The 17358-nt window shown below is 48.3% G+C and overlaps 1 protein-coding gene and 1 long non-coding RNA gene across 2 annotated transcripts; one reads left to right on the top strand and one right to left on the bottom strand.

The window, feature by feature from the left end:
- Positions 1 to 8039: 8039 nt before the first annotated feature.
- Positions 8040 to 10777, bottom strand: LOC114079402 (uncharacterized). The gene is made up of 2 exons (XR_003580481.2): positions 10691 to 10777; positions 8040 to 8304 (listed from the first exon to the last, which is right to left on the bottom strand). It is a non-coding gene; the product is annotated as an uncharacterized lncRNA (long non-coding RNA).
- A 1-nt stretch (position 10778) lies between these two features.
- Positions 10779 to 17048, top strand: B9d2 (B9 domain containing 2). The gene is made up of 4 exons (XM_027920653.3): positions 10779 to 10957; positions 11386 to 11477; positions 14144 to 14269; positions 16477 to 17048. The coding sequence occupies exons 2-4, from the start codon at positions 11390 to 11392 to the stop codon at positions 16788 to 16790; spliced, it is 528 nt and encodes a 175-aa protein (XP_027776454.1). The 5' UTR covers positions 10779 to 10957; positions 11386 to 11389; the 3' UTR covers positions 16791 to 17048.
- The last annotated feature ends 310 nt before the right edge of the window (positions 17049 to 17358 follow it).

The following is a 17358-nucleotide window of genomic DNA, read 5'->3' on the forward strand; positions in this document are numbered from 1 at the left end:
TGCCTCAGCCTCCTGAGTTGCTCAGATTTCAGGCATACACCACCACATTAAAAACAAAAACAAACAAACAAACAAAAAAACACTCAACTAATCCATTACCTTGGGGTTAGGAGAAAAGGGGATGCTGGAGATGTGGCTCAGTGATAGAGCAAAAACAAATAAACCAAACCTAATTCAACCAGTCATCTGGGAAATGCTAATTAAAATCAAATGCGATACCAATACACACCCACCAGAACAGCTAAAAGGAACACTAGAGTATGTGCAGGAGGGGAACTTCCACCAGGAGTGCAAATTGGTTCAACCACCTGGACAACAGGTTGGCAGTGTCTGCTACAGGTGAACATAGCACATGACCCAGCAATGGACCCAGCTGGATAGAACATAATGTCTACCAAAGGACAAACTCCCACCAACAGGATGATAGATAAGTTGTGCCATCTTCACACAAAAGAAATTGTAGATCAATGCAAATAAAAGACCTACAGCTACTGCAACCATGCAATGAATTTCACAAACAAAGCAAAGCAAAAGGCAGCAGGCATAAAAATAATACACATTGTATTACTTCATTTATATAGAATAGGAAACCAAGCAAAGTGATCCATGTAGGTGGAAATCCAGACAGTGGTTACCTGGGGGCAGCCAGGAAGAGGCATGAAGTAGGGGCTGGTCATGTTCTTATTTTGGATTGAGTTCTGGTGAGTCAGTAGCCTATTCAGTGCATAATTTTTTTTTTAGTATACATGGATACAATATCTTTATCTTGTTTGTTTATTTTTATGTGGTGCTGAGGATCGAACCCAGTGTCTCACATGTGCAAGGCAAGCGTTCTGCCACTGAACCACAACCCAAGCCCCAAGTGCATAAAATTTAACCAAACTGCTCATTTATTATTTGTGCATTTTTCTGTACATTTATTATACTTCAAAAAATTATTTTTGAAAACCAGCGAGTTAGATCTTTATATGGGAACATGGATAATTTTCCAAAATGTATTACTGAGTGGAAAAAAGCAAGGTGTAAAACAGTATGTACAGCTGCTATGGAAAACAGTATGGCAGTTCCTCAAAAAATTAAAAATAGAATGACCATATGGCTCAGCAATTCCACTTCTGGGGATGTACCCAAAAGAGGTGAAAGCAGGGTCTCATATATCTATGTTCATTATGCAAAATAGCCAAAAGGTAGAAGTAACTCACATGTCCATCCGCAAATCAATGGATAAATAAAATATGGTCAATACCTATAGTGGAATATTATTTAGCCTTAAATAAGACGGAAATTCTGACACATGCTAAAACATGGATTAACCTGGAGATATTATTACTAAATAAAATCATCTAGTCACAAAAGTACAAATAGGATTCCACTTATTTGAGGTACATAGAATAGTCAAATTCATAGAAGTAGAAAGTGTCAGGTCAGAGGTGGTGACTCAGGAACAAAGTACCAAGCAGCCCGCAGGCACAAAAGAAACATCAATCAGGCACCAATGGAACCACCTGTCAATCAGCAGGGTCTCCTGGCCAATCCTGGATCTCAGCCAGTTCCCCTGACCAACTCCACTGGGACAAGGGACTCTAAAAATCCCTTTTCCTGTCCCAAGCCCTTCCCTTCCTGCCCCATCAAATTCCAGTCCTGTCGAGCCCCATGGGGTTTCCCCTCAGCCCCTCCTCCTGTCCACTCTGTGGGTCTGATGGAGTTCCGCCCGGGAGTGAGTGTTAATAAGGCCTCGTTCAGTGGCCTTTTTAAATCTGCCTCCTTTGGTTGCCGCCTGTTGCCTGATCTTAAATCTGGTGCCGAGACCTGGGAGGCATTTTCGGGCCTCCCCCATACCTTACATCTGGGGTAGAGGTCCACCCTCCTCTTCAGAGGAACCAAGAAATTCCTAAGCTGCACCTTAGTTCCCTCTCCCTTCATGCGGGCTGACAGGAGTGGGGTACATCCGTGGGGTCTATCCATAAGTCACGCGTGCCATAGACTCCTGCAGGGTCCGTTCAGGGCTCCAGGAACTGTGGTGATGTCCCAGTCCTCCTGTGAGCCACTCCCGATCCATTTGGGCCCCAGAGTGAATTGCAGGGATGCCTCAATCCCTGCCCAACTCTATCCATGCCTCTGGTGAGTGCCAGCAGAATTTGGGATGCCTTTTTCTGCTCCCACCCACCCCTGAGGGTGCCAGAGGTCATGGGAAACACAGAGTCCTCTCCTTAGACCCCAAAGTCCTTTGGGTGTCTACATTCAAATTTTGCCAAGTTAGGGCTCACTCAAGACCTACTGCTGTAACCGCCTGGTCTTCTATTCCACTGTGGCCTGGCCCCAGTGGGACCTAGACCATGGGTCACAATGGGCCCCAGAAGGAACTTTTGATTTTAAACCCTCACTGAATTGCACAGTTTCTGTCGCCGGACAGGGAAGTGGGCAAAACGTTCTGGCTTTTTGAGATCTGCTCCCGTCCTTCCCTCTCCTCTCCATTCTGTTCTCTGCTCAAGTCCTCCTTGCTAGGGAACCACTTTCCCATTGTTCTACTTTTTCTTCCTCATTCTCAGATCCACCCGAGCTTCTCTCAGCCTCACCTTCCTGTCCTCCCCCCTCTACTCTGGCCAATCCCCTCCCACTCCTCTCCCCCCACTCTCCTGCAGCCATGACTCCTCTGCCCACCTCTTCTACTGATAAACCCTTCCCCTCCCCCACTCTTCTCCTGTCAATTCCCACACCCGGTCCCACCAGACCCTCTTACCAGATAACCCAAAGCTCCTTTGTCCTCGCAGGGAAGTGGCTGGTGCTGAAGGGATCATCAGAGTACACATCCCATTGTCACGTCAAGATCTTTCCCAGACTGAAAAGCACCTTGGGCCTTCTCTGCTGACTCTTCTAGTTATATTAAGGAATTCTGATACCTCTCCCGGACTTACACTCTTACCTGGCATGACGTCTATGTCCTTCTGTCCTCCACCCTTACCCCTGATGAGTGAGCCCACATCCAGCAGCCTGCATAAGATCATCCTGATTAAATTCGTTTAACAGATATGACTCTCCCCACAGGTGAAGCAGCCATTCCCCTAACCGAACCCAACTGGGACTATCAAGATGGCCAACTAGGTCGCCGACCTTATAGCAGCAATGCAGGCAGTGGTTAACCTTGATAAGCTGAGAGAAATCACAGAGGATCCAGATGAGAGCCTTATTTCTCAACCGCCTTATGGAGGCCCTCACCAAATATACTAAACTGGATCCTGAGACTCCCTCTGGGGCTACAGTGTGAGCAACCCATTTCATTATTACTCAATCGGCCCATGATATTAGAAAAAAGCTCAAACGAGCTGAAGAGGGCCTTCAGTCCCCTATCTGAGATCTGTGAAGATGGCCTTTAAAGTTTATCATGTCCAGAAGGAGTCAGCTGAACTAGCCAAGTAGGCTCCATTGCAGAAAAAGGTAACACTCCAAACCCAGGCCTTGGCAGCAGCCCTGAGGCCTATGGCTCAAGCAAGAGCTCCACAGGGGACCCAGCATTCCTCTCCACCAGGGGGGCTTGCTTCAAATGTGGATGCGAAGGTCACTGGGCTCGCTAATGCCTAAACCCAAGGCCTCCTTCCAGGCCACGCCTCACTTGTTAGTAGACAGGACATTGGAAGAGTGACTGCCCCATGGCTGGCCCTTCCTTGGTGCCTCCATGCGGGGGTATGACCAGCCAGGCAGTCCCTTCTCTTGAACTATTGGGGCTCACAGAAGACTGAAGAAGCCCGACTCAAGGACCCCCATCACCCTCACCAAGCCCAAGTTAATGCTCCAGGTAGCGGGTATCCATAAATTTCCTGTGGACACGGGAGCTACCTATTCTGTCTTGTTCACCCACTCTGGGCCTCTGTTTCATTCCCAGGTCTCAGTTATGGAGATTGACGGCAAACCCTCCTCCCCAAACCGAACTACTAAGCTGGCCTGTACCCTGGAGGGACACCCTTTCACACACTCTTTTCTGGTCGTTCCATCCTGTCCGGTTCCTCTCCTAGGCAGAGATGTTCTCCAATTATTAGGAGCCACCCTCCAACTACACCCCAAGAATACTACTATCTATCTCTTTCTGTCTCTAATCCTTACCCTCTCTAAAAACCTGACAGTACCTACTGTGCCATTGACCCCTGACCTAGTTGATCCCCAGGTCTGGGACATCTCCAAGCTGGTCATAGCCTCGCACCACAAGCCAGTCCGTATCCAGCTGAAACCTCAAACTAAATTTCCTTCGTGTTCCCAATTTCCCATCGCCAAAACCCACAGGGAGGGACTTAAACCCATCATAGACTGATGGGTTTATCACCAGAGGAATGGGTTACTTGCCCAGGGATTCCTCATCCCTACTGACTCCCCCTGCAACACCCCCTTATTGCTGGTGCGCAAACCCTCGGGAGCCTATCACTTAGTCCAGGATCTCTTCCTAATTAACTAGGCGGTTATTACCATCCACCTGCTGGTTCCCAACCCTCACACTCTTCTTTCTCATATCCCCCCTTCGACCACTCACTTTACTATCCCGGATCTTAAAGCTGCCTTCTTTACAGTGCCCCTCCATCCTGACCCTTATTACCCCTTTGCCTTCACATGGGAAGACCCTACATCCTTCAGGTCTCAACAGCTGACACGGACAGTCCTACCCCAAGGCTTCAGGGATAGTTCCCTCCTCTTTGGGCAAGCCTTGGCACAGAATCTAACTGCTTATGACTTGGGGACAGCACTCTCTTACAGTTGGATAGAAGCCTTCCCTACCTCCAGGGAAACTGCTGACAATGTCACTTCCATCCTCATCGAGCAGATCATTCCCAGGTTCAGACTTCCTGCCTCCAACCAGTCAGACAATGGTCCGACCTTCACTTCTCAGGTTGTTCGACTAGTCTCCAAAGGCCTCAACATCACTGGAGGCTCCACATTCCCTACTGTCCCCAATCCTTGGGTCAGGTTGAGAGGGCTAATGGCACTTTCAAGGATCATCCCTCTAATCTTACTATTGAACTCAGGCTGTCCTGGCCCAATCTCCTGCCCATTGGCCCTCACCCGAATTCAGGCAGCCTCTAGAACCCCCTCAGGCCTTAGCCTCTTGTAGCTACTCCATGGGTGCCCTTCCTTAATCAACCAAAGCTTTCCAGTCACTTCTCCTCCCCTTGTGTCCTACCTGCCCTATCTCACACTTCTACACAAACTCCTAAGAGAACATGCAGACCAGTGTCTTCCTGTGCCATCTGTTACCTCTATCCCAGCACCACACCAGGATCTGAATTGGACCCTCTTCAACCGGGTGACGCAGTCTTACTTCAACAGCTGCATCCTCAATCATTGGAACCTCGATGGATGGGACCCCCTACAGTTACACTTACTCCCTCAACGGCGGCCAAGTTCCTGGGCCATTCCCCCTGGTGCCATGTCTCCTGCCTTAAGAAAGCACCGTTCCAAATGTCCAGTCCTGGACTTCCACCACGCTGAGGCCCACCAAACTCAAGTTTTCTCTCCAACCCTCTTCTTCTTTTACTAATCCTTAATCTCTCTCAAGCTTCTATCCCAACCCACAGATGGCGCTTCTACACCCAAGCAACACGGAAGCAGGATGGCACCACTTGCTCTCAGTTTACGGGTCAAGGCGATTGCCCTTCCACTGGCTGCAATCGGGCGGTCACCCTTAACATTACTGGGTTCAAGCAGGCCACCTTGTCCCACTTATGTTCAGCAATGCTGTGCTTTATATCAGATCAAACTGAGGAATCTTGTAAGTGCTGGCCTGACACCTATGGTAGGTGCCCTTATAATAATGGGCTTCTGGTGTTGATGATAAATTTTATTCTTGGGATTTTGCCAAGCACCCCTCAGCCCCTATCAGATTATGGAAAACTTATATACAACTATTCCTTCAAATTCACATAACCATCCAGGAGCAAGAGAGGGAACTCCAACCCCAGCTGGATGCAGTTGCCCATCCTAAAGCTGACCCTTTCTCTGGCTGGCCCTAATATATCAGGGCCTTCAGCTTCTCAATTTACGCAAAGTTAATAACATTTCCAACTGTTTCCTCTGCGCAGGTTTGGGTCGTACTCTGTTAACTGCGATTCCCATTGATCTTCTCTCAACACCTCAACTAGACCCTAAGGACCCCTCTCTCCAGCCTTTGAGGAAGTCCCTCTTTTTTGTAATTCATCAGGGAATTTCCCCTACTGCTACACTGCCTCTGGTTCAGCACCCTGTGACCCAATCATTCTTTCAGATTTCTTCCCCAACCTTTGTTCTGCCAGGGTTCTTTTCCTGGTGCAGTGGTACCCTAACAAAAAATCTAAGCCTCAACATGCCCTTTGCTTTTTGTGTTCCTTCCCCCAATTAACTCTGTACAGTGAGGCTGAATTAACATGGCTTGTTACCACCTCCCTTTCCAGGGAAAGATGGGCCGTCTCTCTAGCAATAGGGGTTGGACTCTCCCTGGCCTCCTCCCTTGCTGCCTCTCTCACTTCCCTACAAAGGCAGATAACATCCATTGCCCAAGTTTCATTACAGCACCGTGGAGCCCTCCATCTCCTGACAGAGACAAAGGAGGAACCTGTCTATTCCTGAAAGAAGAATGCTGCTATTATTTCAATGAAACTGGATTGGTCGAGGGCTGGGGATGTGGCTCAAGTGGTAGCGTGCTCGCCTGGCATGCGTGCGGCCGGGGGTTCGATCCTCAGCACCACATACAAACAAAGATGTCGTGTCTGCCGAAAACTAAAAAATAAATATTAAAAATTTCTCTTAAAAAAAAAAAAAAGAAAGAAACTGGATTGGTTGAAAAGAATGTCGACACCCTCTGTCGGTTGGGTGAAAGGCTTAAACAGCAACAAACGACCCCTGGCCAGGCTGGCTAAACTCTGCCCTCATTACGTGGCTGACTCCCATTCTCACTCCTATGTTAGTAATAGGATTTCTATTAATGATTGCTCCCTGCCTCCTCAGGTTAGCTTGAGTGAAATTGCCAGAGTGACCTACAACCAGATGCTCCTACACCCCTACAGTCGCCTCCCCAAGGAACCAACACCAGAGCCACCCCCTTCCCCCCACCCCACCCCAAGCCCCTAGCCAGCAAGAAGTAGGCAGATGAAATTTGCCACCCTATATCATCAAAAAGGCCTGAATGTAAAGTCGGTGGCGGTGACTTAGGAACAAAGTACCAAGCAGCCCGTGGGTGCAAAAGAAACATCAGGCACCAATGGAACCACCTGTCAATCAGCAGGGTCTCCTGGCCAATCCTGGATCTCAGCCAGTTCTCCTGACCAACTCCACTGGGACAAGGGATTCTAAAAATCCCTTTTCCTGTCCCAAGCCCTTCCCTTCCTGCCCCATCAAATTCCAGTCCTGTCAAGCCCCATGGGGTTTCCCCTCAATTAAAAGAAATTTTATTTATTTTGCAGTTTTGGCGTATTAAAGAACGCAGTGCCTATGCATTCTAGGCAAGCATTCTATCCCTGAGCTAGATCCCCAGTCCTGTATTTATTTAAACCTTTAGTTAAAATTCTTAGGTTGGAGATTTGACTGAGTGGTAGAGTGCTTGCCTAGCATGTGTGAGGCCTTGGGTTCAATCCCCAACACAGCAAAAAAAAAAAATTTTTTTTTTTTTTTTAGTAGTCAGGTGAGGAGGCACATGTCTATAATCCCAACTAGTCAGGAGGCTGAGGCAGGTGGATCACAAATTTGAGATGAGCCTTGACAATTTAACATGACCCTGCCTCAAAACAAAAATGTAAAAAGGTCTGGGGTATAGCTCAATGGCAGACCACTTGCCTAGGATACAGGAGGCCCTGGATTCAATTCCTTGTACAAAACAAACAAACAAAAAAGTAAATGGATAAATGCAATGTGTTTCTTATAAAAAGAAGATGTACATGATGCCATTCCAGTAACAATATTAATAAAAACCATGAATAGCAAACTTAACATTTACAGTGTTTTTTATACACAAGGCACTGTCCCAAATTTATTACATATTTATATTAGTTATCCACTGCTGCATGAAAATCACTCCCAAAACTTAGTGGCTTAAAACAACAAATATTTATTATCTCACACAGTTTCTGTAAGTCAGGAGTCTGGCTTAGCTGGTGGTTCAGGGTCTCTCAGGAAGATATGATTAAAGTGTTGCCTAGGGCTATAGTCATCCAAAGACTTGATTAGGGCTGGAAAATCTGCTTCCCGGATGGGTTGCTCAGATAGTTATGGTTGTTGACAGGACACCCTTGTTCATCCTCATTTGTGTCTCTCAGTTGGCTGCTTCACTGTCTTCACCACATAGAGGCTGACCTGCTACAGAAAAGAGATTGAAAGAAAGAACCAGATACAAGTCTCAATGCCCTTTATGACCTAATCTTGGAAGTCACAGAACAAGACATCTACAATATTCTATTGGCTATTAAGTTCAGCCACATGAAAAGAGAGTCTCCACCCACTTAAAGGAGCTCCCTAAAACTTTTGGACATTTTAAAATAGCCTCATATATTAACACATAAAATCTTTTCTTGGGGGGTGGGCACTGGCGATTGAACCCAGGGGTACCTTACCACTGAACTATATCTCTGCCCATATTTTTATTTTGAGACAGGGTCTAGATAAGTTGCTGAGGGTCTCATTAAATTGTAGAGGCTTGCCTCAAACTTGTGATCCTCCTGCCTGAGGCTCTAACTCATTAAATCTCTGTGTGTGTGTGTGTGTGTGTGTGTGTGTGTGTTTCTGGGGATTGAACCTAGGGCCTTGTGCATGCAAGGCAAGCACTCTACCAACTGAGCTATATCTCTAGCCTAAATGAATTAAATTTGATGATAATCCTATAGATTGAGTATTATAATTCACCCTCCTGTTACAGATAAGGAAACTGAGGCACACAGAAGCTAAAAGTCACACAGAAGGGACTGAACCAAGATTTAAGCCCTGGCAATATACTTGTGACTACTTCTTAGTCACTCACATCAACCAGTGGGGAAGAAACCAATTGAAGGAAAATATTTAAAAGAAGGAACATTGACAAGACTTGATAACTGGTTGGATGTAGAAAATGACAGCTTAGGATGTCACTGAAGCATAATATTCATATTTCTATAATACCAAGGGACATTTATCAAAAAGGCAAGATGGCATAGGGTCAGAATGTAAGGTTTAGGGAAAGGGTCAGGGCCATCTATGATCAATTTGGCTTCAGGCCCATGATTTTGCCTTAATTTCTTTTTTTTTTTAAGATTTTTTTTAGATGTTGATGGACCTTCATTTTATTCATTTATTTATATGCAGTGCTGGGAATTAAATCCAGTGCCTAACACATGCTAGGCAAGCACTTCACCACTGAGCCACAACCCCAGCCTCTCTTTTTTTTTTCCTCTTAATTTCTTGATCTTAAATAAAAAACTGATAAATATTACCCATCCCTTGGAATGTTTGTGAGGATTGAAGGATTTAACATACAAAGATGCCTAGTTTAGCCTGTTGTGGTGGTGCACACTTGCAATCCCAGCAGCTCAGGAAGCTGAGGCAGGAGAATCGAGAATTCAAAGCCAGCCACAGCAATTTAGGAAGACCCTAAGCAATACAATGACAGCCTGTCTCTAAATAAAATACATAAAAAGGGTTGGAGATACGGCTAAGTGGTCAAGCACCCCTGGGTTCAAACTCCAGTACCAAGAAAAAAAGAAAAAGAAGAAGAAAGAAAGAAAAGCCTGGGCTGGCAAAGAGGATACTAACTAAAAGGGAGCTTTTAAATTTATCTGTTAATGAAACATTCTATTGAATTACAGTATTTAAGAAAGGATTTTCCTATTGAAATGTTGCCCCTTCCTTGTAATTTGGAGTCGGTGACCCTAACTTTTGAGTGGATACGTGTGTGTGTTTCTGAAAAGGAGGAAATAAGTTCTCACCATTCTGGTCTGGCTTGAAAGAATAAAGGAGCAAGGTTAAACTAATTTAGAAGATAGGAAAGACACTGCTAAGGAATTCAGGCTGAGTATCATGATGTGTGCTCGCTACCTGGACAAAATAACTGAGACTTAGTGCCCAGCAGGGTCACAGGACAAATTACTGGCAGCAATATCATGGGAAGCAAGACTTTCAGGACTAGGGCAGTAGTTCAGTGGTAGAGACTGGCATGCATGAGGTCCTGGATTCTTTGCCCAGCACCCCCAACAAAACCAAGGTTTAGGGAAAGGGGCCTAGTTCCTCATTTGTCATCCTCACTCCACCCCCTTTACTCAGACTCAGCACTACAAAGAACTTGGCAGAGTGTAGGAGAAGGAAGTTGGACTGATGAGTCTTTCAGAAAAGCCTGGAGGCACTGTGAAGACCGAAGGAAAACCCAATCCCCGACTTTTCTGGTCGGAATGAATTTTTTCCTAGGAGGATGTACCCAATGTCCCGGGGTGGAATTCTCCACTGATCCTGCTGATTCTCTGACTTTTTGTGGTCCTGGACAGGAAAGAAATTTGATGGTGTTTCTGGGGGGAAATGGGGGCACAAAGCATCAATAAAGAAATAAAGAAGGCACCTGCACAAACGGTAGGCACTAAAACTTCCTCAAACACTACCCAGATGGCAACTGCCCAGCCACACCCCCAAAGGTTTCCACTGGGCGCGAGCAAGAGAAACGCTATTTTCCCAAAATGGAACGAGAGCAAGCGAGAAAATGTCTATCACACCTCCGCCCCACCTCCAATAACAGATACCGCCAATCAGCAGCGCGCAGGGCGGGATCAAGGTCAGGGGCGGGGCCTGCAGTTGCCCTAGCAACAACCAGGGAACCCCAGGCGAGCGCGCGGCCGCGTAAGTGTTGTGCCTCGGATCTCTCGCTGTCAGGAAGGTCCTGGGAGATACGCGATCCAGGCCTGGTTGGCGTCCGCGGAGAAAAGGACTGGTCAGGCCCATGCGCTACAATCTTCACTGCTGCCTTCGCCTCCTAACCGTTAAGTGCGCTGAGGTAGGAATTACGCACGCGCCGACCTTAGAGGCGGGGCTACGACGGCCCTGAATTTTAGACGCATGCGCCCCACGGAGCTTAGGGGCCGTTCTGACGCGACTGGGCGGGACTTTGGGGGTAGTGGGCGGAGTCGTTGTCTATGGGGGAGGAGCTTTCCGCAGGACTGATCCATTGAAGGAGGTTTATTTTAGGCGGGGCAAAGATAGGCGCCGGATTCCTAACCCAGGATGCCCTCTCTATTTTCCTCAGGCTTTCCTGGGAAGGCTGGTTGTTGACTTAGGATCTGTGGTTAAGACCACAGGGCCAGTGGGTTGACAAAACCAGTTTGGAATCCTAGTACTGCTCTATACGTGGTGGATCTCAGTTTCCTAGTCAGATGGAAATAGCACACTTACCTCACAGCTATGATTATATTTTTCTCCTCCCAGGGTCATGGCTGAGGTGCACGTGATTGGGCAGATCGTGGGGGCCACCGGTTTCTCTGAAAGTAGCCTCTTCTGCAAGTGGGGCATCCACACAGGTATTTTTCCCTGGGCCTGGTTCATCTCCCCATCAAAACACCCCACCCCCAGCTTATGGCTCCACACTCCTTTGACTCCCTGAGTCAGTGCCGGCTTCTCTCTTTCCGTTGGCTCTCAGGACTCCTGGTTCAGAACACACTCTGTTTCCAGTCTTATCCCTTTCCATCCTATTTCTGGGGTCTCTGGTTCCCATCCTCTGAGCTTACAGCCCCACGGATGTGGGACTATATGCTTGAACCCTCCATACACACATTTCCATTCCTCCAAAACAGCCGTAACTCTCTCATTTGGATTCCACTCACAATCTTTGGGGTGCCCAGAGACCCCCCCATCTTTGATGAACACTCTCTGTTGTTTATTGCAAAGTAAAAGCTTCCATCCTAGATTTACAGAAGAGGGGCCACTCTCTGGTATTCATGATTCTGTGGACCTCATTCTGGCAGTGGTCCAGGTCTGTTCCCACAGGCCCAGGAGGGACCTTGGAGGCCCCCTTTTCCATGCCTCCTATCTGAGGTCCTGTATGTAGTGGTACAGTGTAATGGCTAGGTTCATAGACTGCCAGATCTGGGTTCAAATACTAACTCCCCCAGTTATTATTTGGCAGCCTTTGGACTTGATCTCTCCTGTACCTGTTTCCTCATCTGTAAATGAAGCTAATAGCAGCTAAGAGGCAGCAGAGCTCAGAGATCAGACTTGCTGTGTTCGAAGCCAGTTGTTGCTTATTATGTGATCTTGGGCATTTCTCTTTGCCTTTATTCCCTTGTTGGTACAACGTGAATAATAATACTGAACCTCTGCTGGTTGTTGTCATTACTAAATGATTATCAACACACTTAAAATAGGACCTGGACTAGGAAGTGTTTGCCTGGCTCGTGTAAGGCTTTAATGTGGTCTTGTTTGTAAAGCACTGTGCCCACAAAATAGATGTGTCTATTGCCATTGTCATCCCTTCAGTCCTGGGTCCTTCCCAATTTTACTGCCAAGTGGTAGCAGTTGAGATTTTCTGGGAAATTGAGATCCTGCAGTTGGGTGGATAAAAGGCAGGGTTTGGAATCAGACTTTATTTCCAGTCTGGACCCAACCATTCCTGGGCTTTTTGATCCCAGGCAGATGTTGTCCTTTCTTTCAGATGTTGTCCTTTCTTCAGTTGGGGAGTCAGAAAATAAATAAGCAGATAAAGAAATGGTCACAATGACTACAGATCATTGTAAGTTCGAGGAAAAAAGGAAATGGGATGAATGTGATAGGAGCTAGTTTTAATAGAAAAGTCAGAAAGAGGTCCTCTGTGGAAGTGGCACTTGAGCTGAAGGATGAAAAAAGCTAGGAATGGGGACATCCAGGAGCAGAGCTTTCTAGGCAGAAGAAACAGCTGTTGCAAAGGACTTGAGGCAGAACAGAAATGGGACCAGGGAGGCTGGAGGATGGTGATGGGACGTGAGTTCAGGGAGGTGGGGATGGGTTGCAGCATAAGGGGCCTTGTGGACCATGGTAGGGAGCCTGTAAACTGGGGTGGATAGGTTGGAGATTGAAGGGCCAAGCAAGATAGCACATTCCTGTAATTCCAGCAGACCAGGATGCTGCAGCAGGGGGATTGCAAGTTCAAAGCCAACCTCAGCAATTTAGTGAGGCCCTAAGCAATTTTGCTATGTTGCCTCAAAAAATAAAAAGGGCTAGGGTGTGGCTCAGTGGTTAAGTGCCCCAGGATTCAATTCCCAATATCCCCCCCCAAAAAAATTCTAAAGGGCAGATTAAGGTCTTCAGACCTTAGTCTAGTATCTGGCATTTAGTAAGTGCTCAGTGCTCTTGTTCCCCATTCTTATCACTTCTCAGTAGGATCATTGTTAATATGTGTTTTTCATCACGTGCTCCTGGAGGGTACTGTTAGCTGCATCTTTTTTTTTTTAATTTATTTTTTTAGTTGTAGTTGGACACAATACCCCCATTTTGTTTACTTATTTTTATGTGGTGCTGAGACTCGAACCCATGGCCTTGCACTTGCTAGGTAAGTACTCTACCACTGAGCCATAACCCCAGCCCAGTTGCATATTAGTTCTTGGACCAGGCCTCTGAATATTGGGTGAAAATAGTAATAAGATGGTATTGTAGCTGAGTGTGGTGGCACATGTCTGTAATCCCAGCAGCTTAGGAGGCTGAGGTAGGAGGATCACAGATTCAAAATCAGCCTCAGCAACTTAGCAAGATCCTGTCTCAAAATCAAAAATAAAAAGGGTTGGGGATGTGGCTCAGTTGTTAAGCGCCCCCTTGGGTTCAGTCCCTGTACTATATATTGCGATTGGGCTGGGGTATAGCTCAATTTAGCATGCACAAGGATTCAATCTCTAGCACACACACATATACACACACACACACACACAAAAAAAAAAAAACTCTAAAATGTTGAAACGTTTTATTCCAACACTTATTATGAATCTTCTCAAAATTATGAGGCTGCATTATTATGCATTATTCATTTTGCAGATGGGGAGACTGAGACAGAGTAAAGTAACTTGCCCAAGGTTGCACAGGCAAAAAGAGAAAGTGCCCAGATTTGGATCCAGACATTTTGCTCCAGAGCCCCACTTTATAACTCCTCCCCTCACCTCCAAATGCTCTTCCTGAAGGCTGTCCCCCACCTCCGTCTACATCTCAGCTCCTCTCCTCGCAGGGGCGGCATGGAAGCTCCTGTCAGGTGTGCGGGAAGGCCAGACACAGGTGGACACCCCTCAGGTAGGGGACATGGCCTATTGGTCTCACCCCATAGACCTGCATTTCGCTACCAAAGGTCTCCAAGGTGAGTACCAGGCCTGGGCCCTGGGACCAGGGACGGAGAGGGGGACTTATAGTACCCAAAGCAGATGAAACTGGGAACACCACTTCTTGTCCTGCTCTCCATATCTTGTGTGTCCCTTTCCTAACCACTGCCCTGAGAGGCTGTGTTAAGGCCTTCCTAGGCCTGTCCTACTGTAGGTCCCAAATATGTGGGATGGAACAGAAGCCAGGGGTGGAGGGGAGATGAGAAAGTGGGGTCAGGATGGGAGGGGTGGTGGCCTTCAAGTAGAGACAATGGAAGAGCCTCCAGTAAGGAGGGAAGCCCGATAAGGGTGTGTGTGCGGTTTATGAGCAGTAGAAAGGGAGGAGGGCCCCCAGTGAGGGGCAGGGACTCCTCAGCTTGAGAACAGAGGTGCTGCTCTAAGGGGAAATGAGTATTCAGGGGAGGAGGTGGATATAAAGCCTTTTCTGGTAGAAAATGCAGTAGATTCCAGAAAATAGCCTGGGGAGAGGTGCTGTATATTTCACAATATCAATACTGTTCACTGCCTGCCTGCCCTGGCCCCAGCCTGTGTTGGTGATGCGAGGGAGACATCTGTGATCCAGAGAGCCCCACCCCCTGCCCTGTCCTCAGGGGCACCATCCTGTAGGGGAGACCGACCTGCCTCTAGACAGGAACAGCCCAAAGAGGGCAGGGCTAGGATAGGGGATTGTGGGAGGCCAGAGGGAGCCCAGAAGAGGTGTTTGAGCCTGTCAGGGAGGTCACAGAGGTCTCCTGAGGGGCTTGAGCTTTGCTGTGAAGGGCCAGAGAAGCTGGCAAGGTGGAAGAGTCCTGCGCACGGATAGCTGTGTATGGAAGGTTCCAAGGGGAGAGTGAGCAGGGTATTTTGAGGACTGTGGGTGAGTGGAGGGACAGCAAGGGAAGAGGGGACGGGCCATGCAGGGCCTTGAATGCCAGACTGAGGACTGAGGCCATTCAGAAGTACTCAGGAGCTAGAGCAGGTGAGGAACAAGTCAGATTTTGCTTTTAAAAGGTCTTTCTGGCTGCCGTATGGGTGTGATTTGGTTCAGCTCTCTAGCCCCCCAGTGCTGGTGTCTTCCTTGCCTTCTCCCTTCTCAGCCCCCCGCCCGTCCATCAGGAAACCCTGCTGGCTCTACCTAATACAGCCTAACATGTACTCTTCTCACCCACTTTCTGCCTAGCATCTGATCTCCATCGTCATCCTCACCTTGGTCATTCAGTAACATCTTCACTGTGCTCCCAGCCCCAAGCCCCGAGGTCTATGTCTCCCACCAACCAGCGTAGCCTTGTGATCACCTAAGTCAGGTCACATCCCACTGTTGAGCCTTCTGGTGGCTCCTGACTCACTCCCTTCCCTCCTTTAGGCAATTGCTCAACCGTCATCTTCTTAGTGAAGCTTTCTTGATCCTTTCCTTTCCCAGGCTTTATCCCCACCTCCACCCCACCCGGATTTATTTTTCTCCAGAGCAGTTATCACCATCTGACGTACCCTATAATTTGCTTATTTACTATGTTCAGTTGTCTAGGATGTCAGCCTCAGAGGGCAGAGATTTTTGTCTGCTGTGCTCACCACTGTGTCCCCAGCTCTAAGACAAGACCTAGCACAGAGGAGGGGCTCAGAATACAGGGTGAGATGGCTTGGGTCTCCAAGACTTTGACTACCAGGCTGAGGAGCTGAACTGTATCTGAGGACTCTGGCAAGTGTATGGAAGAGCAGAAAGATGCTTCCAGCTGCCAGAGGGGGGTAGATAAGACAGGGCAAGAATGAAGGCCCTGAGCCCAGAGTGGGAGAACAGGACCGTGCTAAGAGGAGGGAAGGCAGAAGACGTCTAGGACAAGGCCCAAGACACTGACCTGGGACCTAGAGGAGCAGTGGGCTGCCCTGACAGGGAAACTTTGAGGAGGCACTCATAGAGAGGCCATATCTGAAGGACCTTGAATATCGAGGAGGTTGGACTTTGTACTGAGGGCACTGGGGAGCTATGGAAGAGTTTTGAGCAGGGGAGTAACATGGATTTAGAGAGATCCCTTTGGCTGCTGTGTGGCATTGAATCAGGAGTTGGGAACCCAGAGAGGAGGCTAGGGCAAAACCCTGAGGGGAAAGAACTGGGTCCAGAGTCTTCAATGGTATCAGGGAGGTGGGGACCCAGGAGCAGGAAGCTGGGTACTACCATCCCTCGTTTTCTTCTCTCCATCCTATCCTGCAGGTTGGCCCCGACTCCATCTCCAGGTGTGGTCCCAGGACAGCTTTGGCCGCTGCCAGCTCGCAGGCTATGGCTTTTGCCATGTGCCCAGCAGCCCAGGCACCCACCATCTGGAATGCCCCACTTGGCGGCCCCTGGGCAGCTGGAGAGAGCAGCTGGCCAGGGCCTTTGTGGGTGGTGGGCCACAGCTGCTGCATGCAGACACTATCTACAGTGGGGCGGACCGGTATCGTCTGCACACAGCTGCAGGTGGCACTGTGCACCTTGAGATTGGCCTGCTGCTGCGCCACTTTGACCGCTATGGAGTGGAGTGCTGAGGGACCCTGGTCCTCATCCACAGCCCTGGATACCTGGTGAGGGCAGGATGGCTCAGGGGTCAAGATCAGCGGCTCTGGAGACTGTCAGACCTCATTCCAGCCAATGCATGGCCCCGCTTCTGTCCTAGGCCAGTAACTGCACCCTGGAGGCACAGTTTTCCACTCTGTCACACTAGGACAGTATGAGGGCCACAGGGGTAGGGGGGTAAGAGGCTGCTTGGCACATAGGAGGTATTCAATAAAGGCAAGCAGTTCTTACAGGTGTGGTACCTCCCTGATCGCCTTCATCTGTCACATGTCCTGTTGCCCATCCTTTCACCGACACCTTCTCTCTTCATGCCTCCATCTCGTGACAGAAGTCAGAAGTCATCTCCTGTCCCAGTTTCTCACTTTCTTCCCCTTCTGGGTCCCCCTCCTCGGATCCCCTCTCCCTTTATCCCTGATCTCCCATTGAGCCCTCCCTGCCAGGTCTGCATTTTCTCGATGACCCAACACCAACCCCCAAAGCCACCGCTAATCTCCGCCACCCGCTCTAGTATGGCTCAGCCGCCAGGAGGCAGCACCCTGT

This window comes from Marmota flaviventris, chromosome 18, assembly GCF_047511675.1.
Source record: "Marmota flaviventris isolate mMarFla1 chromosome 18, mMarFla1.hap1, whole genome shotgun sequence".
In the NCBI taxonomy this organism is placed as follows: domain Eukaryota; kingdom Metazoa; phylum Chordata; class Mammalia; order Rodentia; family Sciuridae; genus Marmota; species Marmota flaviventris.